Source organism: Strongylocentrotus purpuratus, unplaced genomic scaffold (assembly GCF_000002235.5).
Source record: "Strongylocentrotus purpuratus isolate Spur 01 unplaced genomic scaffold, Spur_5.0 spur5_scaffold_12, whole genome shotgun sequence".
Lineage (NCBI taxonomy): Eukaryota > Metazoa > Echinodermata > Echinoidea > Camarodonta > Strongylocentrotidae > Strongylocentrotus > Strongylocentrotus purpuratus.
The window spans coordinates 25,796,452-25,814,059 of record NW_022145597.1 but is presented as its reverse complement, the minus strand read 5'-3'; the positions used below and the strand labels follow the sequence as shown (position 1 = coordinate 25,814,059).

At 36.2% G+C, this 17,608-nt stretch overlaps 1 protein-coding gene across 1 annotated transcript; it reads left to right on the top strand.

Annotated features, from left to right (window-relative positions):
* On the top strand, positions 1-10,869 carry LOC574815 (mannose-6-phosphate isomerase). Its single transcript, XM_775211.5, has 8 exons — positions 1-118; positions 2,510-2,637; positions 3,112-3,312; positions 3,879-4,020; positions 4,824-5,021; positions 6,431-6,604; positions 8,440-8,648; positions 10,109-10,869. Exons 1-8 carry the CDS (start codon positions 103-105, stop codon positions 10,334-10,336), a joined length of 1,296 nt encoding a protein of 431 aa, XP_780304.2. The 5' UTR covers positions 1-102; the 3' UTR covers positions 10,337-10,869.
* Positions 10,870-17,608: the final 6,739 nt, after the last annotated feature.

Sequence of the window (17,608 nt, the reverse complement as noted above, 5' to 3'; positions counted from 1 at the left end):
TCATTTGTCTATTTGGCTCTCGTCATTTTGTCGACGTGTTTGGCTCGGCTTTTACTTTGAAGAGCGATTTCTCCCGTCAGAACAGATCAAGTGATAAAAATCATGGCTTTTCCAGCAGGTGAGAACAGGAAAAATATTTTAGTAGTGTTTTCTGTTCATAACAATCTTTTAAAATGCTCAATTTGGACAAGGAAATGTACGTTTCCTGTCTTCAGTCCCATATGTATATTTTTGTGTAACGGAAAGTGTACGATCGAGCGCCACCACAGTAGCCTACACGCGCCATAAAAAATAAGGCACTTTGTTTTCAGAGAGTGAGAGAGAGAAATTGAGAAGAAATTGACTGTTATTAATGTATAAAAAAAATAGAGGGGGAATTAATTGTGAGATCTGAAGGAAGAGAGAGAACTGACAAAAGAGGAAAGGCGAGAAGTAGGCCTAGATCCCCGGCCCCCCCACTCAGGTTTCAAAATGACCGCATGCGTGTTGCCAAAATGTCCTTTTCGTAACAAAAGAAAAAGGTCGAGCCGTATTGACTTTACACACCGGACTTTTGCTGAAAAGGGGGGGTGCGGAAAAAGGCTCGTATACAAAAGAAAAAGGTCGAGCCGTATTGACTTTACACACCGGACTTTTGCTGAAAAGGGGGGGTCGGTTGGAACACGCATACTGTATGCGTACCCTAAATAATACTGAGTGGGGGGGCCGGGCCTAGATCTAAGTTGGACTAGGCCTAGAGAGTAAAGGAGGGGTTTTTCGGCCACTTAAGACAAAATCCTATTTTTTGGACCCTTCCTATTTATTATCATTTCTTTTTCAAATCATGAAGGAAATATTATTATTATTTAAACAAAAAAAGAATCCCAGAAAAAAATCACGAATTGCCATGACAATATTCATTTCAATTTTCACTGTTTCGGAGTCAGTTATCGGCATAGCGAACCAGTTTTCGGCCGCATGTACAAAGTCAATAGGAAGCGCGCACGTGCCGTGCGTTTCCGCGCTGATCTGTAGTATTAGCGGGTGGAGCAGGTATCCCACGCCGGAGCTCGCCAGGCCGAAAACTAGTACTGCAGTGATCGGAAATTGGAATCTGAATTAGACAGAGATATCGTGTGTGCGTTGCGGTGTCTGGCTGCATTGATTTAATACATGCGGTGAGATACTTTTGAGCTTGCGACTAGCACAAAATCGGGCTCTTAAATTGAAAAATACTTGAAATAAAGCTCATTTTATGGTACCCATATTTCTTACAGATACGCGTAAGATACTCGATTTTTCAGATTCGGGTAGCGAGACCGCCAATTACATCGCTTAAATGTGATATTTTAGGATATATTTTTCATTGCAAATGTGGTTCTTCAGTGACTCTGGCATGGTATGGTATGTGTGGGATATATGCTATTATGCGATGTATTTTAAAGGGATTTTACCATGCATCCAACCTATCGACCGAAAACTGAAGCTGGTCGATTACCCCCTCCTTTACTCTAGGTCTAAAACTTAGAATTCTAAGACTAGTCTAAGTTAGAAATATTAGAACAGTCAGAAGGCACTCCAGCAAAGCATAGAGAGTCAATGCTAATGCGTATTAACCTCTAGATCTGGCGCTGCACACACAAAAAGTCAATACACACACAATTAATTTAACACACAAATGCATGCAATAAACGGGATAATAATAATAATAATAATACAATATTTATATAGCGCAAAAAAAACATAAGTTTCTCTTTGCGCTGTACAAGCATATATATAATCACATAAAATGAATCAACACAGAGAAATATACAAATCTTATACCACTAAAATGACTAACTTAACATAGTAAATAACATAATAAAGAGATAGCTAACATGGTCAAAACAAAACAAAGAACGTAAGTAAGGATAGCTTAAACTAATTAATTAAGGCCAAAGAGGTGCATTTTTAGTGAAGATTTGAATGTTGCAGAAGTGGGTACCTGTCGTATGAAATTGGGGAGATTGTTCCAAAGGTTTGGTCCAGCAACTGCAAATGATCTGCCCCCATAGAATATAGTATTGGTTTTGGTACACAAAGTAATGCTTGATTGCTTGAACGGAGGGTTCGGGGAGGGTTCGGGATGTGGCTGATCGGCAAGTTTTGACAGTAGACTTACAATTTTAATTTTTAAATTGTATTTTTTAACATCGATAAGTTGAAACAACTGTATTTTACTGCTATTTAGGTTTCATCAATTGTCACTAAATTGTCACTTTTGAGTGAAATCAGTTTTGTACAGTGGTGTTTGAAATGTTGAGAATCGATAGCACAGCTTTTAATACACAGCTAGGCAAGTAATGCAGCTATGCGTGTCAGGAGGAACAGAGAGTTGGGGGGGGGGGGTGGTCATGGTGCATGGTGGTAGGGAAGAGAAATACAGTCACAGGATGAGGTCTCTCGATCTACTCGAAACTAGTGAGGCTTCTTTTTGTGTAGCAATGTGTTATTTTCTAATTTTTTGGTTGCCCCAATCCAAATTTTTCAGTTGTTTCGCTGCGCTGTGCTGTACAGCAGTATGCCTGGGGACGTATTGGACTAGACAGCGCTGTAGCCAGCCTAAGCCAGAGTTCCAATAAAGATTTCACACTACAAGCAGATCAACCTTATGCTGAGGTAAGAAAAATATGTATTGTAGTGGTACGCTGATTTGGGCAAAACGTTGACCTAAAAGGGGGCGCTATAGCAATAGAGGAGTTGGGTTAATTTGATCATTTGTAGGGTTATCAATATTAGTTTGACATCGTTTATATCTAAATTTGAAAAAATTAATAATGTTCCCGATAGTGTGCCAAGAACGGGTTAACAACCCCCTGGAGTCTGGACTTGAATTTCTGCATTAGATTTACAGGTGTTTATTCCTGATAAACATGTTAGTTTTTCCAGGGATCTAACATTCTTGCGGGGCTGTAGGCTCGTCCTATGTGTATTAGGTAGAGTCTTTCTAAAAAATTAAGTTTATAAAGCCAAGGACAATTACTTTTACCGGTAAGTAACAGCACCCCACATACAATGCAGGGTGAATGCCTTTTAGCTCAATTGATGTTTAATTCCACTAGACATTTTTTCTTTTTCATTTTTTATCTCTAGCTATGGATGGGCACCCATCCAAAGGGTCCCTCCATTGTGGGCTCATCAGAGCATGCTGGGATACCTCTAGGTGACTGGATTGCTAAGCAACCAGAGTGCTTGGGGTCGAAGGTCAGAGCAAAGTTTGGTGACCAGCTTCCTTACCTCTTCAAAGTGCTGTCCGTGAACAAGTCACTCTCCATTCAAGCCCACCCCAATAAGGTATTGTTTTGAATTTGATTTGATTTGATTTGATTTCAAAACTGCGTAATTTTTGTATGAAATGTTACTTATTATATTCCCTCTACTGTACTAATCCTCTAACATGCAACAAATCCTTTTAAAAATTCTCAAACCACAAAGATATATATGGTTTTCTTTGAAGGCGTCACTGTGCAACACCCTTTTACAGTAAATTTTCCCAACCATTTTTGAATTTCCTAACCGTTTTTTTTCATGAAAATGAGACATAAAACAGGCTTTTAAAAGTCTTTCAACACTTAGATGTCTGGAATCATATGTAGAGCCAACTCATTGCTTTGTGACGATTTACATTTACTTAAAATGTAATTAAATTGTAATAATATAGTTGGGAGAATTAAGAAATTGATCAGATCGGTTTTTTCCCAATTTTTATTAGTAATAATGGTCCGTTTTCACTCAAACTTTCAGATTATCTTTTATTGTACACCTAGCATTGAATACCTTAGCACCATTTTCTCTCATCTGAACAATGTTACCAAGTCCCTTTAATATGCTAATGTTATGTTGTTGATCTGCTTCCATAGGCCCATGCTGAGCAGCTACATGCAGAGAGGCCAGATAAGTACCCTGACCCGAATCACAAACCAGAGATGGCCCTTGCTCTAACCCCATTTGAAGGCATGAATGGATTTAGACCAGTCTCAGAAATAGTCAACTTCTTAGAGAGTAAGTTTGATTCCTGTTGGTGTTTGTTTGTTTCTTTATTTCTTTCTTTCTTTGTATGTTTTTAGCCGAAAATATTTGACTATACCTCTATCTCTGCTGACCTTTTATTGTGCTTTAAAAAAAAATCTCTCTTCATATCTTACTCTATAAATCTGTCTTCTTCTTTCACACTCTCTCTCTCTCTCTCTCTGTTTTCACTCTCTTGTATGACTTCTTTCTTTCTCTCTCTGTCTGTCTCTCTCTTTCCCTCTCTCACACGTCTTTCATCATCAATCTCTTTCACTCTTTCTCTTCTCTCTTTCCATCTCTCTCCTCTCCTACACCTCTCTATCTCCCTTTGTCTTTCTCACTTTGTCCATCATCATTTTGTTTTACTATAAAACACAATTCCACATTCTTAGTGAAAAATATTGTCCAAGCTACCACCAAGTGACATATCTTCCTAGTTTGAATATTTGGTTATTATTTCATTGGTAGAGGTGTCATGGTCGAGTGGATATGTCACCGGACTGTCGATCACAAGGTCCGTGGTTTGAGTCATGCCGCCACACTCAGCCTAGGTGATGTAAATGGGTACCTGACAGGTATTAATTCCCTGAAATGCTAGAGCGTCGTAATGGCAGCCGTGCTAAAGCCATGGTAATAATCAGGAGAAGCAGGAGTGTCAAGTCTGACAGACATGAGCGCGTTCCAAAACCCACTATTATTATTATTATTATCATTATCAGTCCTTTCTTAGATGAAATAATAGGTGATGCTTACTCCATTTTCAAAACAGTTGCATCCAATATTCCTGTTTGCAGATGTTCCTGAGCTCAGAGCGGTAGTTGGTGATGAGAATGCTGCTTCCCTGTCTGCTGCCCTCAAGGCTAGCGATGGGAATGGATCATCGGAGGAGTGTCGTGCTGGGCTGAAACAATGTTTGTCAGCAATCATGAATAAGGAAATTGCCGAGATGACATCTAGGCTTGAGGCAATGATCACAAGACTCAAAGCAGAAGGTAGATATGTCTTACTCTCGATTCAATTCATTAGTCCATATAAAATACATTGTTTAAGTCTGTAGTTAAAGGGATTGGGTAACTTTGTCTCAGATTCTGAAACAAAATCCTGGATTTAGCTCATGCTGCAATGATAATTATAAACCTTTAGGTCAGTCAGGAACCCCATCGGACTTTTAAAAGCCGATTGCCTGTCTGATTATCAAGATATTGATGATTGCAAATCGAAATTGTGTTTTCCTAACGGTTTTCATAACACTACAGCCTATTGGGGAAAACGATTATGGTAAAACCGGTCACTCAAAGATTTTTACTTTTTTGAGGCGCTTCTTGATCATTTTGAAGCGCAATTTTTCAGGGCTTCAATGTTGCACCACATCACAGACACTGATAACATATAGGGCCGTATATCTCAGATTTAACATTGTTAAATTAATTTTATTGAGGGTCTGACTTTTGTAAATTTCATGAATATATCATGAATATTTCAAATGAAGCAATGTTTTCCTGTCTTTGTTGTCACATCTGGTGTTCTATCCCTCTATGATTTTAGTTACAAGAAAAAAAGGAACCCAGATTCAGTCCTTTATAGCGTTGTAATTAGTTCTAGATTTAATCTTAGACATTCACCTGATAGCCTATCAAGATTGTTTGTTTTATGTTTTTAAATACCATTTTTCAATAAAATCTAGCTATTTGACAGCTGAACATCAGTATTCTTCTGATTCAAGTCAAATTGCCTAAGTTTGGGATGAAATGGATGTTCAATCCATGATTTGGTCGAATGATCTCCATTCCAGTTGAATGCACTTACACATCATTGAATTGAATCTCAAACTTGGGCAAAGGGAAATTCTATTTTTTTTAATATTTTTTTTAATTGGCCAGTGCTCAGGCATTCATGATTGCATTAGGTGAAAAAAACCTATCAAATTGATAATTTAAAATAAAAACACATTGTCAACCTCATACGAGTATGATATATATAATATACATCACCAGTTTCCTTTTTGAGATACTTGATCATAAATATTTCATTTTCTTTCATTACATTTCATTTATTTATTTCCACGTCAAAATAAAAACAATCTATGATCTTCAATAAAAAAAAAACTTATTAATTAAGATATCTGAAGCAGGAAGATCATGAAAAGCACATAAATGGCTTGTTAAAAATGATCCTCACAATTATGGTTTTCTTGTTTTTTTTTAAGTATGTTAATTTGTTCAGTTATGTTAGTAATAATTTATTTTCTTGGTAATTTAAGTAATGTTAATTCCAATAGTAATATTGATTTTTCTTGATGTAATCTTGAATTGTGTACAGCGCTTTGAAACTTTTATGTCACAAGCGCTATATAGACTTTTTGACTTATTATTATTTATGATTTTTTCTTTGCACTGTACAGAGGCTGCGGGACAGGACCTAAGCAAGAACAACGGAGCCCTGGCCCTGAGGTTGTATAGTCAATTCCCTGGGGATGTGGGGTGCTTCGTTTCATATCTCTTCAATCATATCACCCTGCAACCGGGACAGGCCATGTTTCTAGGACCCAACGAACCCCACGCTTACCTCTCAGGAAGTAAGTTCTTTTGATTTTTGTTTAAAGGCATCGTTTATCTGAGATGCATGACCCCACGTGTGATCAGTGTCTGTGATGTGGTGTAATATTGAAGCCCTAAAAAAATCGCGCTTCAAAACGATCAAGAACTGCCTTAAAAAATTAAAAATCTTTTAGCGAACGATTTTACCATACTCGTTTGCCCCAATAGATTGTAGTGTTATGAAAACCATTAGGAAAACGCAAAGTTTGGTTTAGATTTCCAATCATAAATATCTTTATAATCAGACAGGCGATCAGCTTGTAAAAGTCACGGGGTTCCTGCCTGACCTAAAGGTTTATAATTATCATTGCAGCATTAGCTAAATCTAGGATTTTGTTTCAGAATCTGAGACAAAGTTACCCAATCCCTTTAAATTCTTTTAGTTATTGACACTGCATGGTACCCACTACCCAGTAGTTGAAATTTTATCAATTTGATATCAAAAGTGGAGTAAGACTCTAGACTATAAAGTCACGGAAGCTTGGTGGCTAAGAAAAACATTTTCAACTATTAGGCAACAAAAGTACAGGAGGGGAAGATTCCACACTCTTCTCTTTTAGGGCTGATATTGACTTGTTCTGAATATGAATATATATGATTTAAAGGTATAGACCAGTTCTGGTCATGCGATTGCATTGTGAAAGAGAATCGGTCAGAAAAGGTTGATCATCTAGCATATAAGTATTGGTGTGTACTGCAAGGTTCTAGAATCATCAAAATGATAAGAAATTTGGCCCAGTCTTGGTAAAGTTACAATCACTGTACACAGAAAGATGTGGGACTACGGTACGTAATATCTATCCAGGCCGGATAGATATGATAATTTACCAAATATATCAATTAGGAGGCATGATTGGTATTAAAAGCTTCCATTTCATATTTTGAGGGGGGGGGGGGGCATTTCCAAAACTGGTATAGACCTATGTGTTTTTATGCCTCCGCTACAAAGTAGCCGGAGGCATTATGTTTTCGGGTTGTCTGTCCGTCCGTACGTACGTCTCGTTCTCGTGATCGCGTTATCTCAAGAACCAATCGATAGATTCCCGCCAAACTTGGGTCATGTATGTATCTTACAGAGCCAATGAACTGATTAGATTTTGGGGTCATGAGATCCGAGGTCAAAGGTCACAGGGCTCATTATGTATGCAAAAATAGCTCGCTTCTGTTTTGGTTTGTAAAATTGCTCCATGGCGGAGGCATCATTTTCGACTGCGCGCGGTCGAAGGTCCATCTAGTTTTAAATAACTTTTGGCTTCATATTTATTATGAAGAATTAAAAAGAATATATATTTGTGTCATCAGCATGTGGTACAAATAAACCCTCTATATACATAGATATTTTAGATATGGAGAGGTTCTGCTTTATGCATTTTTAAGATAATCACTACCAAAGTGATGGAAGTGCTTTATGAATAGCTTATGTTCTACGTTTTGAAAAGAATACATCCACCTGTGTATCATGGAATGCTCTTTGATGCATGAATGAATAACAATCACATTTCTTTACTAATAATTTATTTTACCTAAGGAAGCAACATCAGCATCAATGCTTTTCTTCTAAGGGCCCTACAGATTTCATGAGCACAATCCAGTATTCATCTCAATTATTTTTACAATTTCCTATAAATAACTTTGACTGCCCATGAACAGAATTATATATTGCAATACTGTATTGTTTATAAAGGTAATTTTAAATTTGTGGATATTTGAGTGGAAAAATAAATAGATTTTTTTTAAAAATCCAAAAAATAAATTCCAAAATCCATTGTATCCATGAACTAGTTTATTCTTTATTTCTTTCTTTCTTTTATAGACTGCATGGAGTGCATGGCGTGCTCTGACAACGTGGTGCGTTCCGGGCTCACCCCCAAGTTTAAGGACATCCCGACCTTGTGTGAGATGTTAACGTACCTGCCATCGACCCCTGATGAGAAGATCTTCCCCAGTAAAGCGGATGCTAGTGAACCCACCCTCACCATCTACGACCCTCCCGTTCCGGATTTTGCCGTAGCCAGAGTTAAGGTATGTCAGGGCTAATCTTGCAAGGAGGAGAATTTTATCATTATTATTATCACAAGAGGCCCTGCCTGAACAAATAGAGAAGCCCTCCCCCCCCCCCCCCCCTTCCCCAGTAAGACCCACCCTCCCCATCTACAACCCTCCCTGTCCAGGGCCCTGTTACATAAAACTTGTTATCAATAGCAAGTTACAAGCTACTGTTATAAGCTACTGAAATCATGGCATCTGATTGGCTGAGAGCAAATTTGTCATAGAAACTTAGCTCTTGCTATTGATAACAAGTTTTATGAAACAGGGCCCAGATTCTGCCGTTGCCAGAGTCAAGTAACAGTACGTCAGGGTATTGCATACATGTAGCTGCCAACATTACTATTTTGAAGGAATTCTACTTATTTTTGAGCCTTTAAAGGCAGGCTTTACTACTTCACCTAGAAGGGATTAGACCACCCAGCGAGCCAGTGAGGTCACTGTGACAGGTGGTTATCTCATTAACTCAGCTCTCATTTAACATAAGAAAAAGAGGATCATGGGGGACCAACAGGCACTGATTGGGGAATGTTTCTATATAGAGGGAGCAAGTAGCTACAAGTAGGACAGTGTGCCTTTAAACTTTAGGTTCCCCTGGTTTTTGTGAAAAGCATACAAAATGCACTATATTACTATTCCCTCCTCCCCTGTGAAATTCCTAATTTTAGCTTGATTGGTGTAGTAGGTAATCTTACCACTGACAGTTTTTCATTTGACATTTGACCCCATGCACTCTGTCTACACCAATGATGACCCCCCCCCCCCCCCTCCCCCTTTCCCCACGGACAGGTGACACTAGTGACCCCTCCCTCACAATCTATGGCCCTCTAGCCCCTGTTTCATATATCTAATTATTAATAGCGAGTTACAATAACTGTTATAAGCTACTTTAATCATGGCATTTGATTGGCCAAGAGAAAATTTGTCATGAAAATTTAGCATTTGTTATTGTCCGGTGTGGCTTCACCAGCCCATAGACTCACACTCTGCGCGATGGCTGAGCAAAATATCTCGAGGTAATTTCTTGAGCTCGAGTTTTGAGTTTAGAGGTCCAGTCTCTAGCTGATGGAGACGCAATTTGTAACTTCAGGATTACTTTCCACATCAGAAATAATGGGTTATTTGGCAATCTCGAGCTGACGAAGACAGGCCTTATGACCCTCCACCAACAAACTTCTCATAATCAGCGTCAAGGTAAACAATGTCAGAGTATGGTCAGCAATGCTTCCCGAGAGAAGTTATCAAGCTCTAATCAACGGCGCCCCCCCCCCCCCCCCCGCCCCCTTCCCCAAGTAGGATAGATCCTAGCAACATCTTTCATGGAATCAAACTTGATAATCCATAATTTAACAATCAAATCTAGGATGCTCTGGGGATTTAAAGTATTTTTTTATATTTGACCTGGACAATTTTTTTTCCGATACCGATCTTTCCAGGTCCCTGCCGATCAGGCCAGTTACACCCTCCGAGCCGAAGACAGTCCTAGTATTATCATCGTCATCGAGGGGCAAGGAGAGGCTGCTCACCCCTCGTTGGGAAATGGACAAGCCCTACCATTCTGCAAGGGGTCAGTATTATTCCTCTCAGCCAATGAGAGCCTGGCTTTCAAATTATCTCCAGCCAATGGGCTGTTGGCTTTCAGGGCCTTCTGTCCCCTTGATTAATGGTACTACCAATGTAATGTGATCTCATGAATATTCATATATGATTAGCTCTATTTTTTTGATAGTGTATCCAAACTATCCTCCTTTGGGCTGCTAGTTTACGTATCTTTTCTCAAGATATTTAAAAATCAACTCTGCCCAGCCAATGGGCTGCTGGCTTTCATTAATGGATCAACCCACAGTACTGTCATGAATCATGAATATTAATGTATGGCTAGAATAGACCAGCTTTGGGATACTACATGTACATTCGGCCCCCAAATATCTGCAGATCTTCTAGACGATGGAGAAATTATACTTTGTGTTGTAGAATAATCACTGAAATAGCGATGGGTTTGCTTCATGAATACATTTTGTTTGCCCTCTTGAAGAGTACTTCCACCGAGTATCATACACGTGTAAAATGTAGTCATGTACAGCATCTTCAGTGCATAAATGATATATTATACAAATAGTGAATGGCCATGAGTGCAATGGTACAAGATTTTGCACGAGGTGAAAGATAAGAGACGCTATATTCAACGAGGCGCAGCCGAGTTGAATGGAGCGTCTCATCTTTCACTGAATGCAAAGTCTTGTTCCATTGCACGAATAAAGACCATTCACTATTTGTTTTATACAACAGCTCGGATGTACGTGATCGGTTATTACATTTTTGTCAACATCAACAAAAAACCTTTATCTGCCCAAGCGCAATTAATATCTCAGAACTAGCTTATTGTTTTGTATATTTAGAAAATCCGGAATTTCCTAACTATAGGCTGCCTTATTTCAATGCATGGGGCTGGCTCTCTTGCTTATTAGACTTTAATAATTCGATCTCATGCATACATGTATTTAAATGTGACTAAAATTATTTTTGAATATTCAGAGAAATTGTAACTATCCCCTTCCAATCGGCCACTAGATTTTTAATGTTTTGTGCTTTATTGATAGGCTTTGCCAGTATGATCTAATGCAACAACAACTATTGGTGATCGCCTTGTTTTATTTTACTACGCATGTTGAAATTCATTCGATCACTGCCAAATTGTGCCAATGTTACGGTTTTAAATCTATTTTATAACTACGTGAGAATTTAAATGAAAAACTATTGAAAATTTCAGTCTGTGAGTCCTTCTGTATTGTAAATCTTAGCTGATTGCATCTGAAAGAACTTACAGTCAAACTTGTCATAAAGATCACCTGTCTCAAGTGGTCACTTATATTTTCTTCCTCAGAGGAAATACTTGTTTAAAAACCTGTTTGGAGAGGCCATCTGTTTACAATTTACATTTTTTTTTCTTTGTCTTAGCATTTATAGACATGATTTATTTCACCAATGACATATTATGTACGCTGTATTTAAAGAGGAACTCTATCGATATAACATTGGATGAAAAGAATTGCTTTTCATGGGGAAATAGTGATTTTGCATTTGATTATAGCATTGCCAAATTTAAGAATTTATTGCTGATGTTCTTTTAAATATTCTGTTTTAGTGAAAACTATCCCACCAAATTGCACAAAAACTGCTGAGTGATAATTGCTGTCACTGTTCATACACCCTTTATTAGTATTAAATTTAAAGCATGCGAAATCAAAAGATGAAAATTTCACTGATTTTTAAACTTGTCAGCAGTGTACACATATGTTGTATATTAAACTGGTACATATAGAGACAGCTGTAGAGTATTGCATCTGGTGGGTGTATTTTAAGCTTCTGAAAGTGCTGCGTTTTATATGAAATGCATGAACTGTAGTCCATTTCTAACAAAAAATTGTTATAAACTTCTTATTTGTTCCAGTTAAAATATGTTTTAGTTTATAAGAAGGTAACATATTCAGTATTGTGAATATATTCGCATTGTGTTATGCCTTTCTTTCCTTTTATAAAGGCAAGGTAAAATTGTGCAAATTAATTTGATTGTAATTTACTTCAAGAGAGCAATTTATGAAATATTTAGATATATATATTCTCTTTGTACTTTGTAGATTTGTATTATAATAAAGGCACTTCGTCACAAAAACCTTAAGGAGCAGTAATATTTGTGGATGTTCTTTTTTAGCATTTGTTCAAATCTGCTTCCAGCATTATGAATAAAAAAAGTCACAGGTTTTAAGCATTCAACAGTTATTAACTTAGTTACATAACTTAGTAAATTCTACCGTTTTTTTTTCTTCTGTCTGTCGGTCTGTCTCTCACTCTTTCTCTTTCTCTTTCTCTTTCTCTCTCTCTCTATCCCTCTCTCCAATTCTCTGTTTCTATCTCTTATGTTTTTGTTAATCCTGGCTTTCTTCTGCCTCTCTCATTCTCTCTCTACAATTCTCTGTTTCTTGCTGTCTCTATCTGTCTGGGTTTTTCTCTTTATCTCTCTCTCTCTCTCTCTCTCTCTCTCTCTCTCTCTCTCTCTCTCTCAATGTGCATTCTAGTCTCTAATATAAGTAAGTATCTGTAATATTATATAAATATACATGAAGGATTTATATGGTGATTAAAAGAGGAAAAATCAAACTAGATACATGCACAAATGACGCTAAATAATGAGCAAGACAATAGTACAAAATCCATGAAATTTGATATTCCGTGGCAAGATGGAATTTAGTTTATTTCAAAACATTGCTGCAAATCGGACAATTACTTTAAATGTATAGTTTCAATAAAGACAGGTAATACGTAATACATGACACGTGAAATAAACCGTCCCCCACATCAATATTGTGTATAGTCGCATGCAGGGTATTACATACAAACTTCTACGCAATTAAATAGTTTTTTTTTGTACGTTTTTTTTACTTTCTGTCTCCTAGCAGAAGTCGTCGAAATCGGTAAAATCTTATGCGATGAAATTTCGCAGTCAAATTCTTCATCATTGTCTATAGTAATTGGTAAATTGGTAAAACTGCTCAGCTACGGATACATCGACTAATAAGGGTTCGGGGGTACACATACAAGATGATGATGATGAAGATGATGATGATGACGATGGTGATAATGACATAGACGATGATTTTAAAGACAGAAAGATAAACAGGATCGACAAAGGCATATATGGAAATATATATATAGTCATATATATCTCTCTCTACTACAAAGTGCATAAATGGTACACAAGTGGTCATATTGTCAACATAAACATAGGGGTGCTCGTAGAAAATACTTTTTTTTTTCATTTCTTTTTCTTTTCGACGGGATGGGGGCCCGGCTGTCCAATTTGCCCATGGAAGAAGACAAAGAGAGAAACAAAGAAATGATCATCACTTTTACACACTGCGAATTAAGTCAGAATAACACTTACGTTTTATACAACTTGTAGAATCTTTAATAATTCATTTTTCATAACAATAATAAGAATAAGAATAATATGCCTGGAAACTAGATCTAATAAATAATAACATGTTTGAATATGGAAGAATTATATTATACAATTTTTTTTTCCTTGAAAAAGTTGTTACATATGAATGGCTCAACGTGTAATGTACTCTATAGATAATATGTACTCCACAGTGAACTCTGAAAGCCTATAGCATTGAATACATGCTATAGTCCTCCTATACAAATGATATATATTCATATGTATTGATCCATATATAAATATAGATGCAAGGAGAGGTTTAAGTACCTTTAAACTATATTTTCAGCATCCAAAACTGACAAGGTTTCAAAGAAATACATGCGACACTCCACAACAGAACAGAGCCATTTTGTTTCGAGTTGCTGCAGACGATTATACAGAACAGTTGAGAAATGGGATATAAATTTCAGTTTATATTCTATGCATGCAAAGGTATACAGGAGGAAAATTAAGTCTATTTTGCATCTCTAAGATAAGACTTTGATGGTTGGGGGAACAGACTTTATGTCACCCCATTTTATATTTGAGATTTTATACGAAACCAGAACATTTCAATTTTTTCCAGCTGAAGTTTGATGGGTGTGCAAATTGATGTCTTTCAAAGCCTGGAAGTAAATTAAGACCTTTCCTTTTATATTTAGAATATCCTCAAAATGTATTCCAAAAAACAAAGATTTCTTTTTAATTTAGTGGACTATTTAGATTTAGGGAAATTCCCTCGTTTTATGTAATTGCAGCTCAAATTATAATGTCGGGGTTCACTGAGCCGATGGAAAACATGAAGTGCAAAAAGAATTTTGCAATTCTTAAATTAAACAAAATCTTCAGTGAAAGTTGTCATTCCTTGCTTCTTAGAACATATCCTTTCCATTCCTTTTTTGTGTATATTTTGTTGCAGTCTTGAATGTTTTCATTCCTTTTGGTTAGTGCATGAGATGTCTAGCTCAAATATTTCTCTTTGTAAACTGTAAACAATTTTTTTTTAAATTGAATTGAATATACCTGTTGTTACATGAAACATGATTTGTAGTTGTTTAAGGGACTGAGAGCTTTGTATAGATGACTTCTTAAGATGATCTTTCTGAATGATGTGCAAATATTTGAGAGATTAGTATTTCATTAAGTTTAAAAACAAAAAGACAACTTCTAAATATAAGAACTCATAACGGACTATATTTACGATGAGGTAAAGTGTAATCTTGCATTCAAAATGGTGTCATCCAAAAGCAGCATTTTAAATTTGCAAACAAAAAAGAGAGAAAAATATGTGAGTGCAAACATCAGTCTCCAACAAAGAATATCAAAATTTGGAAGCATTGCAATCTCAAAGAAATAGTCGTTTTTGTACAACTGAGTAAAATAATGTACATTTACAATTGAGATAGAATGAAAAGAAATTAAGCCATTTTGCAAATTCTGTACACGTATGTGCCTAAAGATAAACAGTTGAAATCATATGCAGGCTTATTTTGCTCGGTAAAACTAGTGTTGGTGGTGCTCAGATTTGTCCCCAGACAAATTTGCCTATTTTTATATTATTTGTATTTAATTTGGTATTTTGGGCGGTTTGAAGCTACTAAAAGGGTCATCATTGATATAAAGAGTAATATTTCTGCAAGTTTTTAGATGAGGTAGCAACTGAAAAAACGTGTCTTTTCAGTTTATTCTTGTAGTGGTAAAAATGTAATACTTGTCAAAGGTTTGATACAAATGGTGGAAAAGGGTCCCTTTGTGATGTTTCATTTTAGTATACTGGTATGTGATATTATTGATTTGGGTAATGGCAATTAGTTACTAAAGTTGGTTTACAGCAAAAGGTTGCATAATATGATGTGTCAAGAAATTGTAATTCAATGAGTAGCAAAAAGCTGTTGTAAGGTTTCCATGTGCTTTCAATTAGTAAGCGGCAGAAGGTTGTATGTGCCATGTCTGAGTAGTTTAATTCAGCAAATAGCAAAGAGTTTATGTGGAGTCTGCAATAAGTTTCTTTTAGTTAGCAGCTAAATGTGTATGGGAGGATGGATTTAAATAGAGGCAAATTGTTAAGTGATGTGTCTAAGAAATTCAAGCTAGAGGCAAAAGGTCATATGTGAAATGTCTGGAAAGTTTATGTTAGATAATGGCAAATGATTCAAAGTGGTGTGTCTAAGACTTAGTAAGCAGCAAAAGGTCGGATGTGACATTACGGTTGGTCCTTTTCGATACAGTCATAATGCATTTTTATGAAACAATAAAATCTTCAAGATGTATCGTATTTACAGTTGAAGTAATCTGTACATGAAGACTGGTCTTCACTCAAAAACTGAAACTAGCAATATTCCTAACTAAGAGAATTATTCAAAAAATCCAACAATTCTAGCCATAAAAGTCATTCCTAAAATAGAACTCTATCTGCTGATTTAAAAACGGTAAAATCTTTGTCGTCACAAAGATTGAGGTATTCGAGATATGGGGGTTGACACCAAATTTCTTTGGTTACCAAGCTAGGGGGACCAAGGAGTTAATGTTGCAGATACAAACTATTTGACCTTTCAACTTTGAACTTTACCATGATGTCCTGTATCCACAAATAGGTTAAACTTTACTAGAAAATACATGAATTGTATGACCTGCTACACATCTAGTTTGAGAGTAAAGTGTAATTAAAGCTATTTACCTTTAAACCTTGAATCTAACCCTGAAGCCAACAATACTTGTTGTTTATGCAAACACTACCCCTTTAATTTAATCATATATATACCACCTTATAACTTTTTTAACAAACCTAGGTTCCACATAGGTATTCTGAGAAATCATTATGTTGTCGAGTGACAGATATGTTGTCTGTTCGAAGCCAGAAAGGCTTATCTCTGTGGTAAGGTATATGGTTTAATATCCTGTGAGCTCCAAACAGAATATCTGTTTACGATCCTATATGGCTTTTAAAACAACAAAAAGATCATCTTCAGATACAATGCTACCATATTTGTGGATACAGGTCGCCTTTTTTTTAGCAAACATTTTTGTTGCTAAAATTCTGTGAAGCCATTCTTGTTTTGAAAGAATGCCACAACTTTCAAGTCAAAACAGTCTGTACCTGCAGACTAAGGGTCAACGCACTTTCCTGACAAATATGAACCATGGTATATCACTGCGAGTTTTATTCATTACTGTTTTTCTCTCCCATAGCTCATGGTCTATTTGCTTGATCAAGATTTCTTTTTTTAAAGAATTATTCTATTTCAATCAAGTTGTTACACAAATTAGCTAAACATCTATACACATTACGAAGAACACAGAGTACAGGAAAATTTGATATCTTTTTCCATTCGTCTAAAAGCAAAGAAATACTGTCTTTTCATCCGATCAACAAGCAATCTTGAAAAAACGTGCAATTTTATACATACATGATAGATTGTCAAAAAACACTTTGCACAAAATGGTAGTCTCAATTTAAGCCATTCATTTGTAATTTTTTTGTTTTATAATGTCACATAGAAGTCGTACATTGATGGGATGGAGGAAAAAAGTCATGGTTTTAACATCTATCTTTTACACTATACTCTTTACTCCAGATAAAAAGAACAAACATATAGTTTTGAAATATAACAAAAACGACAAGAAAAATCAGGATAATATGTTGGATGACTTAGTAATATTTGGCTCATACAAAAAGTTTCTCATCGTAAAATTTCTCTCTATACTCCTTTAAACTTCACATACTATCGTAACCATTCTAAAGTATAATTTGGCAAAAAAACATATATGGGTATAATAATTTCCTCTATACATATACACTTGTGCCTTAGGCACATCGCAAATACATAAAATGTCTTTTTCATTCATATATATAATTATGTAAATATGATTAAAACAAGACTTAACCACTGACTTTCTAACTAGCATCATTTGAATCAATAGATACACATAGCAACAATATCCCTAGTCCCACACATAA

What these genes read in the sequence shown, in the direction of transcription:
- LOC574815 (XM_775211.5), top strand. An exon ending in CACAAGACTCAAAGCAGAAG is followed by an intron (nt 5,022 to 6,430) that starts GTAGATATGTCT and finishes TGCACTGTACAG; the next exon opens with AGGCTGCGGGACAGGACCTA. An exon ending in TTGCCGTAGCCAGAGTTAAG is followed by an intron (nt 8,649 to 10,108) that starts GTATGTCAGGGC and finishes CGATCTTTCCAG; the next exon opens with GTCCCTGCCGATCAGGCCAG.